General features: G+C 40.5%; 1 protein-coding gene and 1 long non-coding RNA gene across 2 annotated transcripts in view; one reads left to right on the top strand and one right to left on the bottom strand.

The window, feature by feature from the left end:
- Positions 1-4,376, top strand: part of LOC122452855 — a 47,306-nt gene extending 42,930 nt beyond the window's left edge. The window contains exon 5 of the long non-coding RNA XR_006272869.1: positions 783-4,376. This is a non-coding gene — a long non-coding RNA (uncharacterized LOC122452855). The remainder of the gene's footprint in view (positions 1-782) is intronic.
- Positions 1-20,457, bottom strand: part of PRUNE2 (prune homolog 2 with BCH domain) — a 275,745-nt gene that overhangs the window by 27,705 nt on the left and 227,583 nt on the right. The window contains 4 exon segments of the mRNA XM_043486578.1: positions 1,657-1,665; positions 4,374-4,547; positions 11,291-11,491; positions 14,907-14,986. Of these exon segments, the coding sequence (XP_043342513.1) occupies positions 1,657-1,665; positions 4,374-4,547; positions 11,291-11,491; positions 14,907-14,986 (464 nt within the window).

Genomic DNA, 20,457 nt, shown 5'->3' with positions numbered 1-20,457 from the left:
ATAGTAATCTAATCACAAGAGAAAAAAGGGAAGAAAACTTACAAAAACAAATCCAAAGCAATTAACAAGATGGCAATAAGAACATACATGTCAATAATAATTTTAAATGTGAATGAATTAAATGCTCCAACCTAAAGACTTAGACTGGCTGAATGAATACAAAAGCAAAACATGTATAAATGCTGTCTACAACAGACCTACTTCAGCTCTTGAGGACACATACAGACTGAAAGTGAGGGGATGGAAAAAGGTATTCTATGCAAATGAAAATCAGAAGAAAACTGGAGCAGCAATACTGATTGACAAAACAGACTGTTATGAGAGAAAGAAGGACAATACATAACGATCAAGGGATCAGTTCAAGAAGAAGATGTAACAGTTGTAAATATATATACACCAAATGCATGAGCAACTCAATATATAAGGCAAATGCTAACAGCAAAAAAGGAGAACTTGACATGTACACCTGCTATATTTAAGACAGACAACCAACGAAGACCTACTGCCTGGCACAGGGAACTCTACTCAATATTCTGTAATAACCCATATAGGGAAAGAATCTGAAAAAGAATATACATAACTGAATCACTTTGCTATACATCTAAAATTAACACAACATTGTAAATCAACTATACTCTAATAAAAAATTAAATTAAAAAACTTTAAATGTAGATGTCAGGCTGCAGGGTGTCAGGATAATTTTGAGATCATGACTGCTCAGTTTGATTTCTTTTTCTATTTCTAGAGAATTTCTAAGAATGTCTTTTTTATTTTTTTTTAAGGAAAGACTGCGGTTTATAAACTACTTCAGAAGTCATCTTAAATGGCAATTCATCTCTTTGTGTCACTGATGTCTGTCCTTGGAATGTCATAGTACTGCGTTTGCTTGAGTTTATTTAGCCAAAGGAATACTGAATGGTCAGCTTACTATGTCCTGATCAGTGACTAAGTTGGGAATGGCTCTTTCCATAGTAATCACTGAAATTGACAAATGCTGGACTTTGCATTTGTGGGCAGAGGATTTGTAGGAAGAGAAGAGGAGGCAAAAGAAAGAGAAGGCAATGAGGAGATGCAGTGTGTAAGGAAGGAAGGAGAAAAAGAAAGATTTTGTCATGAAAGTTTTCCTTCTAAATCAAGAGCCACGCCATCACTGTCAGGCTTTGGAGCTATTCCAGACAGCGACTGCTGGCAAGTGCAATAACGTGAATGAATGGGACCATTTGAATTTTTTCTTTGCCAATGCCTCCAAGGAGGTCAGCTAACCCAGTTTCTATGCTAAATATGCAGCTTACTCAAGTGAAGTTCCCTGTCAGCGAGTGCAGCGTTCAAGTGAAGTTTGGCTTTTTAGACCACGTATTTTATCAGATTCTCCTCTCAGTAACAGTGAGGTGAATTCAGAGTGTATGTGCTGAGGTGTGTGAGCTATCCCACGGTGGTATCTCCTGGGACCCTCGGAAGCAACGATGCAAACCTTACCTGAGGCAGGACAGAGAAGCATGAAAGGGACGGAACACAAGTTTGCTGGCCCGCAAATGGGATGGAGAGAGAAGGAAAGATGCCACAGGCACAACCAAAACACACACACACACACCAGCCTGCAACTCTTCTCCTCAGCCTTTCCAGGGTCATTTGTCCAGCAACACTGCAGAGGGTTACCTGAGTCTCCTATAATGAAATGAGAAGTAAAAACACAAGACAGGAGACTCCTCGTTACAACGCGTTGGCATGAGTGCCCTTGGCTATTTAATTGTGTTCCCTGTTTCAGGGTCCAAAATGCCAGTTCTAGCCTCAAAGCGACCCCACACTGTGGGCTAATCCAAACCACCCAGACGTCTCCTTGCTTTTCTGTATAAGCAGATGGCAGGAATGTTACTCGTGGGCTTGCAGGAGGTGACACTGGCTTTGAGATCACTCTCTTCTTACTGAGGAAGTAACCAAGGCCCAAGAGAGTCAAGTGATGACCAAGGTCACAGTATGAGTGGTGGTCAAGATGGGTCTTGAACTCTGTTCTTCTACATTGCACACAGAGACTCTGGCCACAGCTCATATGAAGTCACCAAAGCTGAAGGCTGAGTTATTTGTTCAAATACTGCTCTCATACACAGATGTTCCCAACTGGTGCAGACACTTGCAGGGCCTGGCTTTGCGGCAGACCGCAGCAGTGCTTTTAATCACTCCCAGCTAGCTGTCCAGAACACCGGACAGCTGGCGCTTTCTTACTGGCCTGAGTGAGAAAACGTCCTCATAGCAAAGTGCCAGACACCAAAATGACATCTCTGTTCACTCTGGGTACTGCTTTTTAAATGCTCATCAGAAGCCAGGGTGACAAACTCAATGGATTGAGAACTAGTGAGTGTCATCGTTAAGGTCTGAGAAAGTGATACGAGTTTCCAGGACAGCCAAGCGTTGGCAAATTCAGAAGTAACGTGTGAACTGTCTTCACCTACAGAGCAAAAGGCTGGTCAGGGTGGAGGAAGAGGTGGCATCGCGCTCATGATCTGCTGGGTGCAGCCAGAGGCACGTCATGCAGGCCGGCGCCTGGAGAGGGCCGAGGCAGAGCCAGGCAGAGAGGGGAGGCGGCCTGCTCTCTCCAACAAACCAGACGGTCACGCAGACAAATAAGGAGCTCACAGCATGGAACAGAGAGGAGCCAGTGCCAGGGGGAGCGGGTGGCAGGGAGAAAGCACCGCAAACCAGGCTATCCCTGAGCCAGCAGGGGTTTTTGCAAAGAACATGATGGGCAGAAGCAGTCGCTTTTCTGGACTCCAGTGTGCTGATGATAATCACTCTATCCTGATTCAGGCAATAGAACCATGGGCTCCATCCACCCAGCTTCACTGTGGTTGACAGAATACGCAGGCCAGTCTGCTGAGCTAATGAGAACTTGGCCTTATAAAAGCACGGGAGCCATGAGCCTGCCTTCGTTACAACAAAGGGACTCCTAATTTATGACCTGAATGGTAAAAATGCACAGGGAAGGTCACTGGGCGACTTCGATTTACTTTGACAGACTTTTCTACATTTCTTTTACTTTTTAGAATGTACACAGGCTAGTTTATAGTAACCTTTGTTTTCTTTTTTTTTTTTTTTTTAAAGCAAACAAATCAAAAATACCTGATGGGTGGTGTAAAGGATCTTCTGGGAAAATCTAGATGATTTTCGATTGTGGTTTTCATTAGAAGAAAACAGGATTGACTCTATGGCCAGCTGCCTGTCATTTTCAGCAAGATTAAGCCTGTTCTCATTCCAAAGGCCTGTGGGAAAGGTCTTTCTTAGAGGAGCTCTCCCTGGGCCATGTTACCATTTCAGCTCAAATAGTGAAAAAGGAAGGTCCGGGCCAGGAACCCCCATAGGCGTTTCCCTTCTCTGTCATGGGTGGGAGCCCTGGGTGGTCTTGATACTTACATGGAGGGAGCAATGCATGAGGCAGAAAGTGCAAAATCTGTGGTGAAGGGGACTTGGAAGGAAAAAGCAAAACATCCTTCTGCTTGATAGGAAACCAAAGCTCGAGATTTAATGCAGTGCCAAGACACTTATTCCCCTGTCCTTGTTAAGGAAGACAGAACAATTGCTTTGTCAGCTTACACTTTTCCTAGAAGAGCGGAGTGGTTAGGGAGGTGCCTTAGGGCTGCAGGGGAGTTGTGCATGCAGCAGCAAAAAAATTTAAAAAAGCTCAAAAAGCCACTTAAATTTTCTGAAGTTGACAATCTTCAGTGTATCATTTGTGCTCATGTTATTTATTTTTTTGTGAGTCCAAAATTCAGGCTCCTGTAGTTCCAAGACAGCAGTGAAAATGCGAAACAGAGCTTTTTCTCTCCCTTGTCCCTCATGAAGCAGGTGGAGACGGTGGCTAGAGCGAGCTACTGTCAGGCACAGAGGTAATGGAATTTATAGAAAAGCAAACTTTAAGTGGGGGTGGGGTGGGGAAGGGACCAGGCTGAGTCTCAAAAAGATTTCCTAAAGCTTCTGAAGAGGATTCAAAAGATTGTTCTGGAATTAAAAGCACCTCTTATTGCAGGCCATGTCAAAAACAGACTTGAAAACAATTCAGTTAAAACCCTACAAGCAATCCATAGGAATTCCATACAGACGCTATTGAATTAGACAACTGTGGCTTTCAAGAAGTTTGCACAGAAGAGGACAGCTATCATACGTGGTGTGAAAGGCATCTTTCACCTTGGAAAGTTACTTTTGTATAGTAGGCTTTCCAGTGTTCACTGAATTGCATATGAATAATACACACAGTTCTACAGTGCCCTGAATGTTGACTGTCTAATAGCATCAACATTAATAGGGATGTCATGCTGCAGAGAACCCTAGTTTTGTTTTATAATTAAAAAAAAAAATGGGCTCCAGACTTCCCAATCCACTACCTCCGTGAGAAATGACTCTCCTATAGGGCTCGATGACCTTCATGTCAATCCGCTGCTCCTGTTCTCCAATCACCACGGTCCTCCACAGCCGGTTGTCCTCCCGCTCCTCTTCCGCCGTATATTCTGGAATAGACTCCGACTCTTGGCCAGAATCTTTGTTGCCTGTGGAATCCTCTGTAAATGAAGCACAGAGCAAGGATGAATGGGCAGGACCTCTACAGGTGAGGCAGTCCAACAACTAGCTACCTCCTGGCAGACTCAACCTGATGAACTCCTTGTTCTGTGCAGCTCCGAAGCTTGACACCATCCGGACTTCATCAAGGACACTCAGTGAGGTCTTCCTGATTGACAGACGAATGACCAATCCATTGGTAAGGCTAAGCTGAGGGTGGGGCTAGGAGAAGGTCTGGACCACTTGTGTCTGTAGTGGTCCAAGATGGGGATAGACTGGGTGCTATCCTCTCTTGATCATACAGGTTGTGGCCTGCGGTCTTTCTGATGGTGTAAAAAGCTATTGCTCATCAGGCCTTATTTTCCTTGGGCCACATTTATTGGTGTAACCTGAGTGCCCAGAGTGTTCTGGGGCCGCTCAGCTCAGTATCTTGATGATACTGCCAGCCTAGAGCTCCACTCTAAGACTCTAACAATGGGCTTGAACCTCCTCTATTGGGAGCACATCTGGAGATTAATTTGATATAACTTCTTATAAGTTTTTCAAAATATGCTACACAAAGATTTTACAGTAAGTGAGGGACAGCCTTTTAAACCAGAAGTGCTCCAAGCCCCCAAATTCATAAGACCCTTACTTGTGCATGCCCAAGGTAACAAAAAAGCCCACTGAGCATTCTTCGGCAAAAATTTACTACTCACTCTTGTGCATACAAAAAAAAAAAAAGCAGCTATATTTAGTTTTTTTTAAAGAATAAGCAACAATTGTTTCCCTTTTTACTTCAAGTACTAGTAGAATTTAACAATGGTTATTCTTTGTATGTTTATGTAATTTGGTAATAAAGGCTTATTTATAGTTTTCATAATAATTCTATGAGGTGTTATCATTCTTAACTTTCCATTTCATAAGAAATTGCCTTTGATTTACACTGCACTTGCATTCTTTTAATGGCACTTTGATAACAGCAACAGCAATATTTATTAAGCATCTACCAAATTATCAGGCACAGAGGAGATGTAGTGGCAGACATGATACCAATGCAAAAACTCTGAAGTAATTACCTCAGATCACAGAATCAGGAAGGAAATATAATCAAACCCTTACCTTTTCTACTCTTCTAAGCTATCACACTGCACCCTGAATGTGTAATTGTCTCAGCCTCATTTATTTTACTATAAGGCAGTGAGTTCCTTGGGCTAAGGAATCATGCCAGTTTCCTCTTTAATATCTGCCTTCACCAACCCACTTCACACTTGGAAACGCACAGAGTTTTCAGTAGAACTTGGGAAGGTGAGTGAGTAAAGAAAACTTGGACAAGTTCCTGGAAATATAGGTAATCTGTAAGGGAGCCACAACAGGACTGTCATGTTCCAGAAGATGTCGCAAGACAGATTCAAACATGTTTAATTACCTGTGACTTAGAATAGCAAAGTGAAGGCCAGCTGGGAAGCAGTCCTAGCGCCTTCTGCCAACACCAATAGCTACCACCACCTACAGAGCCTGGCCTCACGCTGGCTTTCTCCGCATTCCCACCAGCACTCGCTGCTTACTCAGGATAGGAAACTAGCAGCCTTGGCTTCTGACTAAGCACTGTGTCACTTGTGCAAATCCATCCATCTGCTCTGGACTCCCTATCTGAGATCCCTTCCAGCTATCCCCCTTCCACTTGAGTTAGGGCCCTTGGATACCCCTCACAGCTCCCCTTCCCAGGACCCTGTTTTCCTATTTGTCTCTGTTCCCTCAGACCTCTGGGCTCAGGTGTGGGTTTGTCTTCTGAGGTTCCAGTATACACCTGCTCTTATCCACACTGTAGGCATCATCACCAACACCTCTTTACCCTGTTTGGGACCTCCTTTCCCCACCTCCTTTGACTGATGTAAATTAAATAGAGAGTTCTATAACAGGTAGGGGGACAGTACACTCTTTTAAGGTGCTGAATTCTAGAAGTCAACAATGTAAGCTGCTGCTGCTAAGTCGCTTCAGCTAGTAGGAAGTAAAGGTAAGTTGTTTTACTCCCTTGAATTAACAGTATCTTCCTGATCTTAATAATCCTTCTGCTACAACTATAAATTACCATCTTTCCCCCTGCCATCATTTTCTCACTATGTTCAAAAGTTTCGGGTCTCATTTAAATCTCTGTCCCTAGGCCCTTCAAATTTAATGTTTGGTCTCATGCTCTCATCACTAAGAAATGCTTGATTTTCTTTGTCTTCTTTTCTGAATAACAAGCTTTTCTCCCTTGCTGCTTGCTGTTGAAATCAATTAGCCCTGGTACACAAGGGAGAAGTCAACTTGAACATTTTCTTTTGTCTTTGATGAAATGATTTAGGACACAGGCTCTGAATACCCTGTGCTGAAAGATCACAGTGAGGAATCTACCGTCGATGATCATATGAACCAATGGAAGATGAGGTCAGCTGTGGCCTCCAGTAGGGACATACATCTATAAAGGGGACTTGGTCTCTATGTTGTGCTCTTGCACTGATAATGGGAATAATCTGAAAAATGCCTTCAAAGACATTCAGTATGTTTGAACTTCGAATTTTTTCAAGCCAAAGAGCTCCCCCTGCCCCCTATTTGTATTATCTTTAGAAATCACTTCCAGGAAGAAAATGAGTTTAGGTATTATTATTCATGACATATTTGATCACTAACATAGGCATAGTTATGAATCTTGAACACACTATGTATTAATCTAGACTACTGACCTAGAGAATAGGTTGAATGTTACTAATTTAATTTGTAGGAGTGCTTCCTAAATGACACTTCATCATTCAAGACATGTTTAATATTATGCTAAATACCCAAGGAGATTTATTAACTAGTTTTTAATTTTCATTTTTAATATACCTTTCATCTCTCCCTTTTATTGCTACTTAGTATCCAATGTGTATCAAGGTTTTGTTGAGCCAAAAGCATATATAGCTTTAGGGGGAGGGAGCTTTTTAAGGAAAATAATCTTTTTTTTCCCCAAATTGTTCGAAAGCATATGGACATATCTCTACAGGCTTTTCCTGACAGAATGAAGCTTCATCTTCTGTCAGTATCACAAACTGAGAAAATACTTTTTTCCTGTCGAAGTATGGTTCAGTCCCGTTGGAAAGAGCAGAGCTGGGATTCAAACGGGCTTTCTCCGTTCTCCTTGCTATTGCTAGAGTCCTAGGCACATCTCTTTTCCCAGATGACAAGACAAGAGTAACTTTCTGATGGTCTTCCCACTTTCATCTTTTCATACTCCACCCCCTGCCCCCCCACTCCATTTGAACTTTTTGTTAGAGGAAAGACATCCTATACACAATTAAGAAAGTCTTTAAAGTTCTTCAGAACAGGAATGTGAAAACTCAGCACACAAAAATACAAGGAAAAATCATCTTTTCAGACCACATCACCATTTATCATGTACATGGGTACATGTTTGGGTACATGGGTACCCACATCATGCTTGTGGGTACAACAGAATAAGCTCCGCACTTGACTGGTTTATAAGCAGAGTTAAAACAGGGAGTTGATTTCATAAGCTGGTTGCCTGCAGGCTGTGAAAATAATGACCACAGAAATGAGGTTAAAGTTAAATGAAGTGACTACCTGATTATCTGGAAAAAATGTGAGACTACCTTATTCACATAGGAAACTGTCCGTCATTAGGGGTTAGTTTTAGAAAAGATAAATGAGGTCACTAAACATTGCTAGGAGCCTAGGAAGAAAAAATATATGAGCACATGAATGTTTCTTATAGTGTTCTTACCAGAAATATTCAGGCTAAAATTCGTTATCATTTTTCCATTTCCCTTACGAAATGCCTTTGCTTAGATCTGAATTATGGTAAAAATAATTCTGTGGTCAGTTTGAAAACAGAAATAGGTCATCATAATTTTTTCTGACTTTGGATATTTCAAGTTTATAGAATTAGTTTAATAAAGTATCTTTAAAAAAGCTAGATCTCCCTTAGTTAAAAAAAGACTCATCTGGTAAATCCTTCACTATCTACATATTTTTGATATCTTTGGCATTTATAAATATCAAAGGACATCAAGCCTCCATTATATCATCCTTTGAATGGTATTTTCCAACTATTTGGACACAATTATTAAAGTTGCTTGGAAGGGATGATCAACTTAACATCTTTTGATAATGAGCTTCAAAATTTTTTCCATAAGCAAAATCACACCATGGGCAAATAATCTGGCATCAATGTTTGGTCACCAACTACTGACTAAAACAGGCAAATAATGTGAACATCCTTCAAGCACTTGGGAAACTAAGGGCCCTCAAGTCACCCCAGAATGGTGGGATTAAAACAACATGTAAATGTGAAGATGGGTCATTAGGCTTGACTTCAGGCATGCTATCCTAACACAGTAAAAGACCCTCCTGTTCACTGTCAGCGCATTTCTGGAGAAGGAGCATGGCCCAGGAGTTGCAGACAACAACTCGGGTTTTGTGCTGGCTCTGACATTTACTAGCTACGTGACTTTAGGTGAATCACTAAACCTCGGGGGGTAACATAATACCTGTTCACAGAGTTGACATGAGGATTAATACAATTAATATTTATAAAGCAGCTAGCACAGATCCTTGACACACAGCAAGCACTATGAAAAGTGTTCATTAAATAAAATTAATTACTGACCAAACACTTTTAAAACCCTGTGACTTAAAAACTCCAGTTTTGTTTAGAATCTATATGCCTAGTTAGAACACTCGCATAAGAAACAAAAATCAACAAAACTTGCAGCTTTCAAGCATTACTGTCATACTTTGAGACTCTAATATACATTCGACTCTTTTATAGTCAGTTATCTATGTCTGCATTACAAAACATAGCTATTCAGATATACTTAGTGTTTTCAACATTTAATGCTGGTAACTGAACATACTCCTTTCATGTGAAAATCAAGGTGGACTTTAAAATTCAACTTACACTAAAATTTTCTCCTTTAAGACCTAAAAGCAGGGTTGTGGCTATTAAACTGGTTCTTTCAACATAACTGTGTTGACTAAATAAAAAGAACTATGTCAGCAAGTGGCAGCTCTAATTACCAGTTTGCTCAGCCACCACCACTTGGCTTGACAGTTTTACTATTTATAAAAATAAAAGGTTCAGATGTGGGGTGACACAGTTCTCCAGGGCAACAGAGAAGTACAGGGGGAGGAGAGGGAGGGACCCGCAGGGTCATGCCACAGCTGTCTTCTCTGAGATTTTAAGTCAACGCATGACTTTTACACTTGAAGGTTTATTAGCAGGAAAGGGACTGGGACAGCTGGGGGCAGCTGGGAAGGATGGAGGGGCTGAGGAAGAGTGTCTGAGATAGCAGAAAAGAATATGAGGTCAAGACCTTTCACCTCCTGTTTGTGTATTTCAACTCACAGGGTCAAATATCCCGATAACTATACGAATCTAAGAACATGATAAAATGCAATATCAAATCTCTACTTAAACATAATAAACTATAATACAAGTAGTTTAGCTACATCCTGTTCTCTTAGCTTGAGGAAATAAAGCTTTCCACACTGTGAAAGTAGGGTCTGAATCTAGGCTGGTTGTGGTTGTAGCCCTGGTTGCTCAGTGACCATTGGTGGAGTTAATTAAGTCATTTGATGTTGACTCTCCTAATTTCCTAGTTATGTTTTTCTATGAATGAAACTGCTGGAATTAGTATGGCCCTAAAAGTCAGGGCATCTGTTCAATTGTGGCATTTCTTTTTTTACTAATTTTCACAATATATCAAAGCAGTAGATATAGCCAGGATTCTCTTACTTTCAAATTCAAATTTATAAAGTCAAAGAATGCCACCCTGTAAAGCTGAAACTAGATGATGCCATTTTTTTAAAGCAAATACTGTGTATATATTTCTTAACTAAAGCAATTTCATTGAGCAAGAGAAAGAACTGGTAATCATATAATATGATATAATATATTAAATCATATAATAAGACTGGTAATCATATCAGGAGTGCCCAGGTTTGATAAGCAAGTTTTTAATCTTCTGACTTATTATTCTCCCTCCACCACACCCTACCCCATCCCTCCTTCCTTCGTACTTTATTGGTGATATAGCATCAAGCATAAGAAAGTCTCTGGCCTTATGGAACAGGCATTCTAATAGGAAGAGAAAGATAAGTGAGATGCAAACAGTTAAATTATATGATTTCAATTAGTGTGACACATGGAAAATAAAATGAATACTGAGGTAGAGTATGACTAGATGGTGGGGGTGGCGTGGGTACTTTTGATTACAGAGGTCAAGGAAGGCCTCTCTGAGGAGGTGACATCTGATTAAGATCTGAATAAAAACAAGGAACCACCCATGTAGAATGTGTGGGAAAGAACGGTCCAGACCATGGGAGGTTGTACAGAGAAATTGGTAAGCTCTAATTTTTCCACTTCAAGTTTTATCTTCCAGATTAAATTTTCTTTCTCTGTAAACCCAGTCCCAATTTTCTGATGACACAGAATGTAACAGTTTTCTTCCAACCTCAGCCAAACACAAGGCTTGGCACAGAGCAGGGGTTTGACAAAGGCGTGATGGTTGTGTCTGACCTCTGTGAACCATACCTGTTCTGTCTAGATCTAAACCATCAATCATGGCCACCTATGACCTGAGATACAAATAGAAGCTTCTAGAAATCACAAAAAAGCAGCCCGCAGCAACACAATGGGAGGTTTGTTCCTAATGCCACTTAGATGCCATTAGATATGATTAGATAATCTTTCACTTAACTTCCGCCTGCCAACTTGGCAACTTACCATGGCCAGTGTACTCAAAAGAATCTGCTTCATCGGGAGTCTCAAGTTCATCCACATTGATATCAATCTCATCTGGACTGTCCAAGTTATCATCAGAGAGAACAGACCCTTCACTTTGATCCAGAGACAGATTGATATTTGGGGCTGTGAGTTTGATTCTCCGAGGATGAGTGCTATCGAGATCCAGAGAATTAGGAGGTTCTAAAGAAGATAAAGAGCAGCAGTAAGTGTTAGACCATCATACACAGGATTGCCAACAGTGGGTGTGGCCCCCGTGGAAAACAATTTTAAGGCCCTTTCAGCAAAGGCTCCACCTGCTAAAAGTCCTTACTTAGGGTCTGGCCCCCTTCTTGAGCAGCAGGCCTCAGTAGTGGCTTGCTCCAGCCACATCAGCTCTGGTCATGCAGAAATAGGAAGTGGGAGTCATTGCTAAATGGGCAGAGATCTAGTCTTTAGAACTTCCCTGTTCAGACTTGAAAACCTGGCACTGACATAATATTGGATTAAATTTTTTATGATGCATATTAAGAGAAACAATTAAGCTTTACACATAACTTACAATGAGGATATGAACTTTATGTTATGTTTACAGATACTCCCCAAATACGTCTCTTTAGTTCCTAACAACTCTATTGTGAACTTTCCTTGGCTGGCATTCTTTCTTTTTTCAAAAAAAAACTGAGGTATCCTCCCAGATGACATTCCTTGCTCAAGCAGTCATTACTTCTTATGCCAATATTGCCTGACACTGGTTCTTGTACCATAGCGATAGTCTCCTTGTGTAAGGCTCATGGAATTAATTCCCACTCTTCCACTGTAACATGCATCTTGTTGCTCAAGTGCCTTTCACTTATCAGAAGCAGAACTGGAGAAGTAATCTTTAACCAAGTTGATCGCAGCTAAACAATGGTACAGAGACACATTAACAATAAAAATTTCAGGATTCCCTATAACAAAAGGTTTTGAAGGCCATCTAGTATACCTATCAATTCTGCAGTTCTAACTCTGGTCTTGTCCCAAGGAAGCTAACACTGTTTCTTTGTCATTAAGATTTTTTTCTATATAGAACAACACCTAAACTGTGTTCCATGTAATACCTTTATGTATTACTTGGAAAAAAAGTTTCTATTGACCAATAAGTTTGTAAAACATTGAGGGGTTTCCCTGGTGGCTCAGATGGTAAAGAATATGCCTGCAATGCAGGAGACAGCATTCGATCCCTAGGTCGGGAAGATCCCCTGGAGAAGGAAATGGCAACCCACTCCAGTATTCTTGCCTGGAGAATTCTATGGACAGAGGAGCCTGACAGGCTATAGTCCATGGAATCACAAAAAGTTGGACATGACTGACTGATTAACACACTTGTTGACTAGTAAGTTTGTAAAACATTGGGATTCCACGGGGATTCTCAGAGGTGTCCTGTCCAAAAAAAAATGTTTTGTGATGGTAGAAATGTTACATATATGGCTTCTAGGCACTTGAAATGAAGTTAGTGCAATTGACAAACTGTACATTTCAAGTTTATTTTAAATTTTAATGAACTTTAGTAGCCACATGTGGCTAACAGCTACCCCACAGGACAATGAAAGCTTTAGCACCTTTATTATTCAAAAGTGAATTGTGGGATTGAGATTAACATGTACACACTACTATCTATAAAACAGGTAATTAACAAAGACCTACTGTATAGCACAGGGAATTCTATTCAATGTTCTGAATAACTGACATGGGAAAAGAATCCAAAGAAGAATGGATTATGTTTATGCATAACAATCACTTTGCTATATACCTGAAACTAACACAACATTGTAAATCAACTACACTCTAATATAAAATAAAAATTAAATTTAAAAAGTGAATTGTGGGAATTCCTTGATGGTCCAGTGGTTAGGGCGCTGCACCTCCACTGAAGGAGACCAGGATTTGATCCCTGGTAAGGGAACTAAGATCCCACAAGCCACACAGCATGGCCAAAATAAAAAAAAGAGAAAAGAGAGAGAACTGTGAATCTGAAGAGTGGAGTAGAGTGGGGCAGTGGCTCCATGCTTACTCTGCCAGGGAACACTTAAGAATAGTTATGTCACATGATTAGTACTTTGAAGAATATACTTTAAATACCTGGACAGAAAAAAAAATGACTCCCTTCTTTTTCAATTCTAGGCTTGACTAACAATCTCAAGAGTTCAGAATCTAGGTAAGATCCTACAGCTGGTATAGTGCAAAGGAGAGAACCTAGTACAAACTAGGAGTCATACAAGTTGCAACTAAAAACTTTAAATTCCATTTTGTATACGCCTTGGGTCATAAATTCTTAAGACTGTGGTTTTGGGTTTTTCTTTCTTTAATAATCAGGATACTAAGCATTCTTAATATTAAATCACTAATTTTATTTTTTTATTTAATTAATTTATTTTAATTGGAGGCTAATTACTTTACAATATTGTAGTAGTTTTTGCCATACATTGACATGAATCAGCCATGGTGTACATGTGTTCCCCATCCTGAACGCCCCTCCCACCTCCCTCCCCATCCCATCCCTGTGGGTCATCCCAGTGCACCAGCCCTGAGCACCCTGTCTCATGCATCGAACCTGGACTGGCGATCTGTTTCACATATGATAATATACATGTTTCAATGCTATTCTCTCAAATCATCCCACCCTCGCCTTCTCCCACAGAGTCCAAAAGACTGTTCTATACATCTGTGTCTCTTTTGCTGTCTTGCATATAGGGTCATCGTTACCATCTTTCTAAATTCCATTATATATGCGTTAGTATACTGTATTGGTGTTTTTCTTTCTGACTTACTTCATTCTGTATAATAGGCTCCAGTTTCATCCATCTCATTAGAACTGATTCAAATGTATTCTTTTTAATGGCTGAATAATATTCCATTGTGTATATGTACCACAGCTTTCTTATCCATTCGTCTGCTGATGGACATCTAGGTTGCTTCCATGTCCTGGCTATTATAAACTGCTGCGATGAACATTGGGGTGCATGTGTCCCTTTCAGATCTGGTTTCCTCAGTGTGTATGCCCAGCAGTGGGATTGCTGGCTCGTATGGCAGTTCTATTGCCAGTTTTTAAAGGAATCTCCACATTGTTCCCCATAGAGGCTAGTTTGCATTCCCACCAACAGCATAAAAGGGTTCCCTTTTCTCCACACCCTCTCCAGCATTTATTGTTTGTACACTTTTTGATAGCAGCCATTCTGACTGGCATGAGATGGTACCTCATTGTGGTTTTGATTTGCATTTCTCTGTAAATCACTAATTTTAAACATTCTCACACTTAAGTATAAATTTGGTGAACTCAGATGTTGGTTATAATTTGGTATTATGATAAAAAGCAACCATTATCACAGGAACTGAAAACATTGGCAGATCTAGGCATGGCTTGGGAGACAAAGGGTAGCCTGCATTCGCTGGTTATTCAAGTCAACTCTATAATTAACTGCATCAAGCCTAACACCTTCCTCACACATTTTTTTTTCCCTCTCTTCACTTCTATCACTGAAATCACAAGTTGGATGCACAGGAAATGGTTCTCTCGCTGAATAATGAACACGTTTGGATATAGAACACCGCCGAAAGAAATGAACGAACACTCTCTCACCTGGCCTCATGTCTGCATCGGTGGGACTCAGCATTCCCTCCTCAAGGCGGATGTCCATTCCTACATCCTCTGACAGCGGTCTGGAAAAAAGAAAAAAAGCAAAGAGTATAAAACACTGTGTGGGATTTCATTTTCTCTGAAAAGGAAGATTCCAAGATAGTATTTTCAATAAACCTAGTACACGTACTGAATTCACTGTAAGTGGCCCCAAATTAGAAAACAGACTTTCTGCAGTTACTGTGAGTGAGAGCCACGGACACAGCTTTTACTCTGTGCACATAGCGAGTCACTTCTCTCAGTTCACACAAATAAACACACCTCACGAAATTCAAAAACAGGAAAAGTAAATAACTAATAAAATATATTCAAGGAGACATTTAACTTTTTTCTTTCCAACAAGAGATGTAATATATGCTCTGGAGTAAGGACAGACCTGTCTTTGTATGTATCTCTTCCTCTGTGTAAATATGAGCATACTACTAAAACTGCCATGGGTACAAGAAAGCATACTCTGCTGGTCTCTCTCTGTAAAACAGGGATATACCACCTACCTCACTGAGCCGCTGAAAGATTAAGCAATGAATGGAAAGTGCCTGACATCCCTGAGGGGGTACCAACTATTAATATTGTCTCTCCTTTGAATATTTAAAAATTCATTGTGAATTACACATTGGTGAAGATGGTTTTGGTCACGAGTTACTATCGTTTCTTTCTAATCAGTTTGGAACCTGGGACTGTTTATATTAGCCCATTTGGTAAGACTAGTGGAAGGGAACAGGCAAATACTGAGGAAACTGTGGCAAATTTACATGCTTTTGTAGGAAGACTGTTCTGTGGTGTTGGAGAAGACTCTTGAGAGTCCCTTGGACAACTAGGAGATCCAAACAGTTCATCCTAAAGGAAATCAGTCCTGAATATTCATTGGAAGGACTGATGCTGAAGTTGAAACTCCAGTACTTTGGCCACCTGATGTGAAGAACTGACTCATTTGAAAAGACCCTGATGCTGGGAAAGATTGAAGGCAGGAGGAGGAGATGACAGAGGATGAGATGGTTGAATGGCATCACCAACTCGATGGACATGAGTTTGAGTAAACTCTGGGAGTTGGTGATGGAGGCCTGGCGTGCTGCAATCCATGGGGTCACAAAGAGTCAGACATGACTGAGTGACTGAACTGAATTGAACCACTGTTCACAATAAATTCCCCTTGATTTATTTTTATCTCCTGACCTTCATTCAGTATATCTGAATTTGTCCCCATTTGTCACAATTATATATTTTTCTTCTTGGGGGCTTTCATGTAATTTCTCTCATCTAGGGTAAATACCTCTGATGTAGGCACCCTTCTAAATTTAAACTTGATAAACCTTTGTGTTAAAGTCCTAAATTTAATCCCTCCCTCTCCCCCTCCCTCTCTTATTGCGACTCCTCTCCACCTCAGTCCAGGTCTACCACACATTTGAAGTTTGCTAACCTGGATGATCAATATTTTCAGGATCCAAGTTAAACCCCTGATTGTCAATAAAGCCTATGATGTAAACAAAATCCTATGTCCCTAGTGATAACTACTTGCTTCACTTAGTCAACAAATATGTACTGTGTGTCTACTCTGTGCTAAGGATACAGGAGACTGAAATAGACCTGCCCCATTCTTGTCGTGAAAATGGGATGATGGAGTTAAAATAATGATGACTGTTACCAACAACTCAGAGCTGCTCCTGAGAGAAGTACATGCCTTCATCCTTACCTGTCAACCCTACAGACCTCTTCAAAAACATCAGGAGTTTCTTTTTCCATACACTTGCTATGGCTTCTGCCGTGTATGTTCTCTGAAATGAGTCCTGCAGCTTAGTCGAAAAGAGCGAGGGGTCAGCATGTGAGTCAAAGACAATAATGTAACGGCGGGAATAAGATAAGTCCTGCCAGAGAATCACTGCATTGGGAGCAGCAAACTGAACTGTCCAGCAGTGGAGGTGGGAGTGGTGGGCAAAGAGAAGGCCTTCTAGGGGCCCTGGTTTTGAAAGACCTGGGACCCAGAGGGATAGTTGTCTGGGTTTCTCGTAATGCTGCAGTTTCCCAAATCTCCCTACAATGATGCCTTATCATCTGGGTGTGTTCTCCTTGACATCAGCCCTGTACTTCCTGTGACATAGCGAAATGCTGCTGAGAGCCGTTACATTCAAATCTTAGCTCCATCCCTTACTGGGTCGTATGGCAAGTTATCTAATCTTTCTGTGCCTCCATTCCCTCACCAATAAAAGAGACTGTGCAATGCCTAAAAATAATATTGAAAGAAAAAAACACTGTCTCCTTTATTGAAGTTCCTCTTGCTGTCTATTGTAACTGCTTTCTCCATTAGCCTTGAAGCTTCATGAGGACAGAAACCATATCTGTCTTCTTCCCTATTATATCTCCAGCACCTGGTATAAACACCCGATAAATATGTGTTGGATTGAATTACTGAACTTGAACTTCCCTAAATGCACACGTACATGATTTTCACTAGTTGCCTCTGAGTCAACCTTAAAAAAAAAAAAAAAGACATCATATCTACTTGCTTCAGAGGGCACATAAGGGTGCTGGCCATAGGTCCAATACGAAGTTTTAAAATAGATAGCATCCATCTTAAATTTTTGCAGGTTTTGTTGATGTTTCGAAGTTATGGGCAACATCATGGAATAATTGAAAGAGTCCTAGATACGAGGGTCTAGTTATGGGTTATAGTTCTACTGTTAGTACTGACAAGCTGATTAACCTTGAGAAAATGAACTACCTTTGTGATTTTAAAGGAAGATGATAAATACTCAGCACTACAGGGACTGTGGAGAATAAACAGAATAAGGAAGTACTCTGAAAATTATAAAGCACTGACTAAGTTTAAGGTATTATATCCCCTCACTTTAAACATAATGTAGGATCAGTGATTTAACTGAAGTATGTGTCATGGTTAGACAAAATATAATTAAATTTCCTAAAATTTGAGTATTAGCACAGGTAAGGGTAAATTTCAGTGCTAAATACCAAGATCTACAGATCTCGGTAGAGACTGTAAGTGCCCCTGGATGCACTGAAGTTAGTAAATAGAGCCTTTGTCTCTGAATGTCTTTTTGTAACACAGAGCAGAGACCCTGTTAATGAGGTGCTTGAAAACCAAAAGTGGCATGCCTGAGGGAAGAGGAAAACTGAAGCTGTGATCAGGCAGTGATCAGAAGCCAGGGACGCACAAACCCACAGATACTACAGAAGGCCATGGGGACGGACTTTTTTAGGAAACCCCAGGAAAGAGAGAAGGAACACTGAACCAGAATAGCCTAGAGGCAAACCTGGGAGAAACCCAAGTTGCAGCCATTGTCAATACTACCACATTCATACATTAGGCCTATAAATATTTGTAGAAATAAAGCGGCCAAACAGAATAACTGGCAATGAAATAGCATGGACTTTTACATCAGTAATGGAAGCCTCTCAGGATCGGTTGGGTAACTAATCCATCCATCGTGAAGGTAAGTATTTTACTGTATCCATCGGTAGTCACTACCTATTTTGGGGTTTTCTGCATACAGCACGGAGGTACCAAACACGTTGGGGGGGGTTGTAAACACAAGACTGACTCTACTGTGGCCATCCTCTCCAAAAGATGCTTAGCTCCACATCTCCATCTAGAGGATGGATCCGGAATTGTTTGTTTGCTGGGTGGTTTTACAAACATCACTGATCTTCATCAAACAGTTCTGGCTCTCCACCTTTTGCACACGTTGTAGAAGTGTACTTCCCAGTCCTCGTCTGAAATTAGGGTGTGCATGCGACTTGCTCTGACAAATGAAATGGTGGCCGAAGTGGCAGGTTTCACTTCTAGGAAGAATTAGGAGAACGCATGGGTGCCACGCACTGTTCCCCACCTTGGTGCCTATGGAGGAGCTCAGCCCGATGTCTGTGAGGAGCAGAGCCTCTGCTGAACAAAGCTCACTGGATTTATGAGCAAGAAAGAATTTTTTGTTTTGTCTTACCCAGAGATATTGGGTTTCTTTGTTACCACATGCTAATCCAACGCATTCTGAGCAGTACTACTGTTTATTCCGATCTTTATTGCTTGTTTTAAAGGGAGAATCCGACTCATGCTGTGCCCTGATTTCCCAACCCATTTCCCACACTCTCAGCCCAGGCTCAGGCTGATGGACACATCTTCCTGTCTAGGTCGCTAAAACATAAAAGAACACTTTAAAAGATGAGGACAAAGCTCAGAAGAGCATCAAATGCTTTCAAGTATCCTATAAACTTGAATATTAACATACTACTTTTATGGGTTTTTCACAGTCACCTAGCCCTTGTCAATTTACTTAATACTTTTATTTTTTTTTAAATACTTTTATTTAAATTGACCTATTCAAGTTTGCTCCGAAAGAAAGATTTGTATCATTACACATGGAAACTTACCTAAAAGAAATAGTAGCCTAAGTTTAATCAGAATAAAACAGTGCTAATAAATTCAAGGTAGAAGCCCTTGAGCTGTCACTCTGAGACTTTATTTGCTAAAAAGAAGAGATTAGAAAGTGTCTGACAAGGTGTAATGTCATTTATCATCATAAATACAAAGAAATGCTATGTAAGATAGAACACTCTAAAAGTAATCAATACATTTCCAAACTTGAAAGAGACCAAGGGAAATTCCAGGTGCCAGAAATGAAGAGTTATTCTAGAAAGCTGGTGAAAGGCAGTCTGCAGCATTCTGGACTGGACATAGGCCTTAGGGCCCCACAGGAGAAGTGACTTCCAGGTGCTAGAAGAAAGACCTAGATCTGAACTTCCACATAAGGCCATGCTCCCTAAAGAACCACCCTGTTAATGAAAAGAGAGTGAGAACAAACTCTATCCTCTGGCCTCAGAAAGCACAGTCTGCCTGGAGTCTTGGGTGGAAAATAAAAAGCAACCAGTGAAAATTAGACACACTATTTGTATGCCAAGTGTGTCTGATTTATATTACCTGAATGATGTAGCAAACCCAAGTCAAGAGATTAAAATTAAAATTCACCTAGGACCATTAAAAGCCTAGATTCCCAGGGTTCCAGGAGAATCAAATATGAAACTACTTGGCAGTGCTACTTTCACTAACTAGCATTCACTGGAAATCCTCTTAGGAGAAAGTTAAAAACCATCTAAAAGATGAACTCACACCAACACCCCCAACCCACACCCCCTAAGCTACAAATTACACTAGGGAAAAACAATATGAAAAATTGACAGATGCGGCAAACAGAAGGACTAGCAATAAAGTCTTTTTAATAAATGAATAATATGAAAGATTATAATAATTAATAATTTTTAAATCTTCATGGTGTTAAAGCACTGAGATTTGGGGTTGTCTGTCATAGCAGGTAATGTCATTTACCCTGAGTAGCCATGCTGCTTAAAAAAGGAACATCTAAAAATAATAATGCAGAAGTGTTGATGATAAAACGTTATAAAAAGAAATATCATAAAAACATTAGCCACAGGAAGCAAGTGTCACAAAATTAGTATCAAACAAAATAGACTTTGGGCAGAAAAGTATTAT

The sequence above is a fragment of the Cervus canadensis genome, chromosome 14 (genome assembly GCF_019320065.1).
Source record: "Cervus canadensis isolate Bull #8, Minnesota chromosome 14, ASM1932006v1, whole genome shotgun sequence".
Classification (NCBI taxonomy): Eukaryota; Metazoa; Chordata; class Mammalia; order Artiodactyla; family Cervidae; genus Cervus; species Cervus canadensis.
This window is presented reverse-complemented; position numbering and strand designations above follow the sequence as displayed.